Source organism: Psammomys obesus, unplaced genomic scaffold (genome assembly GCF_907164565.1).
Source record: "Psammomys obesus unplaced genomic scaffold, mPsaObe1.curated_primary_1811, whole genome shotgun sequence".
NCBI lineage: Eukaryota > Metazoa > Chordata > Mammalia > Rodentia > Muridae > Psammomys > Psammomys obesus.
The window spans coordinates 19,751,271-19,760,604 of NW_026585504.1; the positions used below are offsets into that span (position 1 = coordinate 19,751,271).

General features: G+C 39.3%; 1 protein-coding gene across 1 annotated transcript in view; it reads right to left on the bottom strand.

Moving 5' to 3' along the window:
- The window catches only part of Cdin1 (CDAN1 interacting nuclease 1), a 211,543-nt gene that overhangs the window by 143,948 nt on the left and 58,261 nt on the right, over nucleotides 1-9,334 (bottom strand). The window contains exon 4 of the mRNA XM_055598844.1: nucleotides 2,933-2,993. Coding sequence (XP_055454819.1) covers nucleotides 2,933-2,993 — 61 coding nt within the window. The remainder of the gene's footprint in view (nucleotides 1-2,932; nucleotides 2,994-9,334) is intronic.

Genomic DNA, 9,334 nt, shown 5'->3' on the forward strand with positions numbered 1-9,334 from the left:
AAAACAAAGGACACTCAGCGCTACAGTCATTTTAGTGGATGATAATAAAAATAATAAAGCAACTACTCATTCGTAAAAAAATATTTTCTTTTTCAGATTGTTCATTAGCCATTGATTAATTTCACCACGAAATATGTTTTTTTTAAGAACAATGATGCCTTCCTAACAGGAGCTTTTTTTTTTTCGTCCTGAGTATAAAGTGGGAAATGTTTCTCATCTATTATCACAAAATTTTTTTCTAGGCAGATATTCAAGCCCCATGTTCAAACCAAAATTTTATCTTGATTTAGTAACTAGACAAAGAGGGTAGCTCCATTTGTATGAACTATTTTTTTTTCAAATATGTATGTACTTGGATGCCCTTAAATTCCCCGAGTAGAAAGAAATGCATTCCACGGAGCTGCTTATTCGTAGTAACCCACATCAGGGCTGACACATGAAAAATGGTGAAATTACTGAAGGTAGTCCAGCCTGCATAAGGACTACCTTATTAGTTCAGGTACCTGCATCTCTCTAATTTTCATATTAATCATGTGTCCATCTTCCTCTGAAATAGGGCCATCATGCTTCATGTCAGAATTTAGCATGTAAGTAAAATTCATAGTGCTTCAAATCTAACTTGAAAATATTTGTGTGGAGAGAACAGAATGACGGATCATATAATCACTAACAGAACAAGATTTACTAAAATGTTCATTTTCGGGCTTGATCAGGGAAAAAATGGTATTAAGACGTTTATGAAACCAAAGATGGCTACCTAGATCCCTTATCCTAACCAAATCAACAATAACAAGGTGCTTTTGTCTAAGAGGAGGGTTGCTGTACAATATAATGTACAAGTTATATATTTCTCATCAATTTTTACAGTTTCCACTGATTAAATATATATTGACTCATAAAATATTACCATCACATCAGTTGCCACCAGATATAAACATATGTCCTTTAAGTATTCACTAGCACATAAACATGGGAGCTTGGATGTTTAGAAGTTATAATCCAGTACCCACCATCTCCAAATTCCCCTAATGCATTAGTAATCGTACGAAAAGTGTTTCCTCTGCACTAACGAGGCACCAAAAATAAGGGAGAAAAAAAAAATCTCTAAATAACTACTTCTTTCGGGGAGCTAAATATTGCTCTATATTCATGGTAAATAGTAAATATTGATGCAGGGAAATATACGGTGATGGGTTTGCTTTTTCCATACAATTATAATATGGAAACTGAGATCAGTCCCATAAACTAAGCTCAACAGAACTATCTATTAAAATTTGAACGAGCAGCTGTAGAGTTGGCTTAGTGATTAAGAACACTGGCTACTCTTCCACAGGACCTGGGTTCGATTCCCAGAAGGCATGTAGTGGCTCACAACCATCTGCACCCCCCTTTCCAGGGAAATCTGATACCCATCTCTGGCCTTCATGGATTTTAGATACAAACAAGGTACAGAGATATACAAACAGGCAAAAAAGGACCCCCACACATAAAAATAACAATGATTTTTAACTGAATTGAAACGAACATAAAGTGATACTTTAGAAAACCTCCATCATCAGCGTGTGTATGTATGAATACAAACTCCACACTTTTTTCCCAGATGCACCTACCAACCTACAATACTACAAGCTACCTCCTCTCTTTCGTAAGGGATAATCTCTAAAATTCTACTTCATGCTGAGGTACCTCAAGTCACTAAGGGTATCAACTTAGAACAGCAACAGCAACGGTAAAATGTTAAAGCTATGGTCACCTTTAACATCCAAGCTGCTTGAGAAACAACAAAGTAAAATACATGTTTTGCTAGGAGGAGAAGACAAACTCATTCTGTGTGTTAACTATCCTATCAGACTGTGAGGACTCTTCCAGGGCTATCAAAACTGTCTAGTAACTGATGGGCAATTGCTCTTCTGCTGACTACAGCAGTGTGCAGCAGACATGAGCTGCAAGAGAGGCTATCCTTCCTTCCTAATGCAGCTCGTACAACTTGCTGCTCCTACAACGCTTAATGTTCATGGCACAGAGTCATCTTTAATGCAAACACACATTTTCTGCCTTGCCTCTCTGTTTTCCATTATAACACAACACAGAAACAGTGTGCATTTCATGCTGTCCCTATGAGGTTTGCATAAGCCATTCCAACTCAGACTCAATATTGTATTGCTCTCATTACAGTGGATAAATATTTTAGAGTTTAGGAATTAAATATTTTATTTTTTGGTAGGCTCTCTGCAACTATTGTGAACTTTCTGCAGTTTCTTCATTCACAGGAAATCTTCAGGGTTTCCTTTTGAAAATGTTAGGCTGTTAGCTGTTTCCCCACACAGGAGCAGATCAGAGTTAACAAATAAGTTCCATAAATCACTTTATACTTGGTGTTAATAAGAATATTATGTTTCTTTATGGGAAGGCGTTTTTCCATAGGCTTGTATCCTTTATTATAATAAAAGTTTACAAACAGAAAAATGAATCAAGTAAATGATACATTGTCAAATATAAAATTTCTCACTTCGTTTTTATAATAGTTCGCGTAGGTTTTCTTGGCACGCATCTCTTCACTTGACATAGGTATTTCTCATGCTAAATTAAGGCAACAAACCCTAAGAGCATGTTCGGAGCTGTTTGGTTGAAATTTTCCACCAAACAAGAAGCAAAGAAGCTGTTTGTACATTTGCCTTAAAAGAAGTAGACTAATTATGTCAACTGATTTATTAATTCATGAAGTTCTTTGTCCAATTATTAAAAGTACAAAGGGACCAGGGAGCAATTTAAATGTCTAACACACCTCAAAATCTCTTATTTATTTATTTATTTATTTATTTATTTATTTATTTATTTATTTTTTAGTTAATTACAATTCTGAGTAACACTACTCTAGATAGGCCCCTTAGGTTTAGCTCAGGTTTAAATAAAATCATAACAATAACATTACCTCATTGGCCAGCTCCAGGAGCACAGGGGCCGCTCCATTCTTCCCCACGCCATTCAGGTACCTAGACAGACAAAGGCAAGTGGTCATGCAGTAACAAGAGAAGGCCAGCACAGACTTGTTGGTATCCCTTGTGTATACATGTTTCTCCTGGGCAACTGCCAAGCTCAAGTCCTGTTAAAGTGTGCTACCATCACAGGGAAGAAGTGAAGAGAAACGACAGCACGCAACGTACCTCAAACCAACACACTAATGGTGAGGCAGGAGGCGTAGTCATACCAGTCTCCATTGTGTCTTAAACTTTGACAAGTGAATAGAAGTGATTTCTAACTCACATCCATAGCACTCTAAGCCACACAGAGCCATCACATGGCAAAGAGGCAAACTGACTTTCACAGTTTAAACAAAGCATGAAGATATGTGGGGACCTGTGCCACTGAGTCCCTCCACCACTGACAGGCAATAGGAGCCATCGTCTCATTTGCCCTACATTCATGTCATAATTCCCAGCCTGCACCATGAAACTGTACTTCAACCAGCAAACAAGCACAAATCCCTAGGTTCTCCCAGACATGGAACATGGGGAAGTTGGTTTTAATCAGATTTTGAATGTGCATCCACCACCTCTAAAAACTGTGAAAACCAATATCCAATCCCAAGCCTGAACAGGAACCATCTACCAGGTGCTTAGAGTTTCTTTAGAATCTGGATCTTTTTGCTGTTGTTCTACTAGTGGTTGGACCTAGGGATTCACATGCTAGGCAACGGCTCTACCAAACACCACTACCCCTAGCACTTATTTTCCTTTTTTAATATGAAACATGGTTTCAGAGTTGGCAGGCTGGCCTTGAAGTCACTACGTGGCCAGGCTGGCCTTGAACCTGAGCTTCTCCTGCCTTAGCCTCCTGTGTAGATGGGATTACAGGCCTGAGGCAGTAAGGCTGGCCATAACCTAGTTTCTCTCAACTGTACCTGGCCAGCATCATCCCCAGCACCGTTTGTGACATTTAACCTTCGCCTGTGTCAACTTCAGATGCAGATCCAATACATGTTCTTCAGTCCACCATCCATGACTAAGTTAGCTATCTTCATATGCTAATGGGAAGCAGCCTATAAGCTGTGTCACAGAACATGGAATAAGGTGTGGCTGAGCTACAGAAGTCCCCTATCTATGAGACAGGTCCCAACATACTCAGTGAATGACCAAACTGATAAGAGCTTTGAATTCTACCTATATGATGCTTTCCAATGTGCATATATGCTCAACATAAAGTTTAGCTAATAATTCAGAGGAAGAGATGTGTAACAGAACATCACGCTATTTACTAAAAGTTACATAAATATGGTTCTGTCTCTTAATGCTTTATTCAACTTTCTTGTAATACCTATGTGAGATAACATAAGGCCTATATCACAAGAGGAAGTGAGATGACGATGGTGTGACCCAGCTTTAGGCTACTGCTGTTCTGATGATAGGTCAGCAGAAGGATCACAGAGCAGATGGCCATCGGTTAACTAAGCCATGGAGAGTCAAGCACTGGAAAGAGGAGGACTAATTTTCTTGTGTGTCTCAGTCATCTGTGAGTGTATTGCTGACAGGCTTGTAAGGGTCAGGGAACCAGATTTCATTCATTCTACTACACCTATCACAATTCTTGGCCTATAACAGAAGAGTATTAGTATATACGCACACATACTTTTTTGATTAATCAAATAATGTTTAAAGCCACGTTAGACAACCTAGCAAAATCATGTAAGGATATTTTCTCCAAAATGTCTTATTTGACTGAATAAATTAAAGTTCTTTGTTGATATTTAAAAAATGAGGTCAGTAAATGAGTTCTGCCAATAACTGCCAGCAGCAGACACTGCAACAGAACAACATAAGCAAGGCAGAGTCGACACAAATTATAGAGAGAGCAGTGAGATTGTTACGCTTTCAACATAACTCAAAACAATCTACCTTTCCATATACTGGGACCCTTCTTGACTGCCACTGTGTTACATACGAAACCAATGAGGGAATAGGGACTTCAGAAGTATGAATGGGAGAAAAGGAAGTATGGGTTTGAAAACTGGTCCAGAAGCAAAAAGGGGAAAATGAAACCAACTCTCCCCCCACTCCAAAAAGAAATAAAGGAATCCAAAACATGGCAACTGTGGTTGAAAGAACACAGCCGCTGGGAAATGGGAGGCTGAGAACCTCAGCCATGCCCATGCGTCCAGTAGTTACAGCATACCATTATCAGGGCAATTTCAGATTTTGAAATTTAACATTCATGTAGACTTCAAATACTTTTGAGAGCTCTGGATTAGGCCTTAATCTGGGCTCTGAAAAAGCAACAGGGAATAAAATATCCCTGTTTCTCTCATCACAAAGATATGACAGTCTTCAGATAACAACAACAAAAAAAAAATAATAATAAAATAAAATAAAAAAATAAAAAGACGAATACAAGATACATGCTATGATAACATTTAAAATTAGGTGAGTTGGTCAGGAAGCCTACCTCTAAGAAAATGTCTCTTGAATCTTGCTTAAAGTGGAAGAAGCAGAAAGGCCAGGCATGTGTTTGGGGGGTAAACTACTTATACTAGGGAAGTGATGTTTTGAGTCAAGTTGCATGGTTTCATAGAAAAAGATGCATCCATCACTATACTGGTGATACACAATGGAAACTTCTACCAAGTTTAAAGAAACGGAAGATGGTCAAATAATAATCCCAAGGTACACGGTTTGCATGCATTCCGTCAGTACAAATTCCTAGTGCTCTGAGTAAAAAGGCTCCTTGCTAGCTCATGTAAGGAAACCAACCCCAAGGCACTGATGGAATCTGCCCAGGCCAGCACAGTGACGCACATCTAAAGCCACAGAGCTGGAGGGAGAAGGAGTACTGCAACCCTTTGGTCAGCCAGTGTAGCTGGATCATTCAGCTCCAGAGTCACTCAGAGACAATATCTCAAATGAATGAATGAATAGGTGAAGCAGCATGTGGGAAGACAACTGACATCAACTTCTGGCCTCCATACTCACGTACACCCACACACATATACATGTACATATTGACATGAACATATATGTACATCCCACACACAGGAAAGACCCTTAAGTGAAAACCTATTTTATAATGTCTGATTGGAAGATCTATGATCATGACATTATAGACTTATCTTTAAACAAAACAGTTGAGTTAGAGACACAGATCTGTAGTAGAGCCATTCCCCAGCATCCATAAGACCCTGGCTCAATCCCCAGTATAAAACACACAAAAAGCCCTTGCTCTGCCACTATTTTCTTTCCTTTTGGAACGTTCCCCCTTTCCAACAAGCCAGCAAAGGCCACTCGTGTTTGTAAATGTGTCTGTTTACCATTATTCCGGACACTCCATATGGATAATTGACAAAGCTGTGTTGCACTCTATAAACACAGCTATGTTGACACTTTTCTTACTGAAATTCACATTTAGGAACACAGCTATCTTCCACTCACTAGAATAGTGAAAGGTAGGTGTTATGTCTTTTTCACATGTGCAGGAGCAGTTACCATCAGAACAGAAATGTTCAGTAAATGGACATTTCAGCTTTTTGTTGCCATGGTAAGAAAACCAACCCGAGGAAGGGAAAGATCTTTTTTTGCTCATGGTTTTAGGGCAGGGCTGTCCAGCTCCATTGCTCTCAGGTCTGAGATGAAGAAAATCATGGCAGAGGGCCATGGTGGAAGAAAGCAGCTACTTACCTTATGTCAGCCAGGAAACAGACAGGAAGGGGCCAAGGTAAGATATAGGCTCCAAAGACACACCCCCAGTAACCTACTGAAAGGTGTGACCCACACACATGGCAGGTCTTCCCTCTTTAGCTATTCCTATCCCAAACTGCTCTTGTTTTATTTAAACTGAGAAGAATGTTTTCCTCTTCCCAGGCATTTGTCAATCCAATCAAGCTGACTCTCAGGATTAGCATCACAGTGGAATCAATGTTCAGAAACCAGTTTTATCATGTTCTGTCAATATCAGGCCTCAACAATTCTTTTCTCCATGTCAACATCTTAGAAAATTCAATTGATCTGATTCTATATAGCTACGAAAGCTGTTTCCTGAGTCAGTGTGGTTAGAAGGGATGGGAGATAGGATTTCCAAAGTTGCTTCACATGTGAACTTACAGATGTGGCCATCTGTGGCTGCCAATACTCACTGTCAGCCTGAGTGGCTTTGGAATCACCCAGGGCTGAGTGTATGAGGGTGCTGAGGGTGCTTCCAGTGGGGAACAAAGGAGGAAAGGCCCATCAGGAAGGGAGGCAATAAAAGGAGGAAGTCAGCTGAGTACCAGCATTCCTTGTTCTCTGCCCATAAGTGAAGAGTGTCCGCAACACTCCTCTGCTGCCATGAACTCTGCCATGCAGAATACATTCACAAACCATAGAGCAAAGCAAATCCTTCCTTCCTTAGCTAATACATGTCAGAAACTTTGACCCAGCAATGGAAAAACCAACCATGTGTATACACAAAAGCCTATGTGTAAATGCAAAACAATCAAGATAAATTTCACCAAGGATACTCCTGTATGGAAATAAAACAGCACAGTTAGAAAGAATAGAGAACTGTTTTCAAACGAATACAGTAACTATCCAACTGAGAAGACCCCACCCCCAATGCATAAGCCCAGGAACACACTTTTTGCGGTTATCCTGATCCTATGAAATTTTAATGAATCATGGTGCTCTCACGGTTACTACTGACTTCGAATTCCTAACTGACATAATCTCAACGCTAGCTGGAATGTGGATTCAGAGGTACTCTGACTGCTGGCAGGAACATAACCAAGACATTTCTAGACAGTAATTTAGCAACATATAATCAATTTCTAAATGTTCACACTGTTTGCACCAGTAATTACATACACAGAAATCAACCAGTGCCGATGAGTCAAGCATCAAGACGTTTGCCACAGTATTATTTACAATATCAGAACACTGGGGACATATTTGGGCCTCAGGAGAATAACTTGGGAAGTTCAGTCTTTTACATGCTGAAGAAAGCCAACTAATAAAAGAAAAGGCTTTTTACAAAACAATATTATATCACATGCATTTTTCCACACTAAAACGAGGACTCATAGTTGTACATGTAATATGATCTCGTCTATGTAAAAATGGGTTGTCAGAAGGCTGGGATGAAATTTTAACCAGTAGTTATCTCTGAGTGGCACAATTATGGGCAATCGCTCATTCCTTTCTATGCCATCAGAAAGGTGCTTAATTTTCACAGCGGGCGGCATTACTTTCATAAAGAAAAAAATTAAATAAGTTGTTATTAACATTTTCCCATTGCTTAAATAAGTGTGGCTAAAACACAAGTTGCCTTTATTCTAACCACCTAAAAAACAAACAAGAACCTTTCAAAGCCAATTTACCTTAGCAAAACCCAGGACATTTGACCTGCACATCCCAATAATAGGCTGGTGAGGTAGGTCTGCCTAGAAGATGACAGCGTGGCTAACTCCCACAGGCGGAGTAAACCGCCCCTGAATCAAGACGCTGGGGGACACCTTTCCTCTGAGTCTCTATGAGAACCCCCATTCTTGTTTTGTCTCGAATGTTTTCATGCCTCACCATAACTGAGACTCTATCTAAAAAATGCAAAGGAACAAATACATTTCTACATCCTCTCCACTACCCACTCTACTTACGGTTCCTGTTCACTATGCAGTAACTACGCCTACTTAAATTTTTTATTTTGAAGTAAAACTCTCCAGATAACAGAGAAGAGTTCACATATCATAAACGTGTAATGATGTACACATTTCTTTTTATTTCGATGACGGAATCTGTGGCCTTGCATCAGCTAAGCAAGTACTTACACCAGACTGTAACCCAAATGTTCTTTCTGTTTTTATATCAGCATCCCCAAAGCTGGCACTACAAGCTTGTGCCACCAGGCTTTGCATATACATACACACATACAAACATACAACATATACTTATATATGTATAGTATATATACACATATACATATATATATATATTAATTAAGCTTTTAGGAGTAGATGGTTTTGAAATGACTTCATTAGAGGTCTTTTTCAGTGAGGCAAATGGGAGCGAGAGTAGCCCCGTCACTCTCCAACACTGCTCTCCTCTCCCATCATACAGGGCTTAACAACTCAACGTGGCCCTGATTCCATCTGACAGCATAGAACTATAAAGTTCACAAACAAAAATGTATTTCTTTTATACAGATGTGGTGGTACAGGTCTCCAAGCACAGGCTGAATCAGGTGAACTGCCAAATCAGGGACCAACTTGGGCTGTATAATGACACCCTGTCTTAAAACAAACAAGTACCTCTTGGCATGCAGATAAATAAATAAATAAATAAATAAATAAATAAATAAATAAATAAATAAATAAATA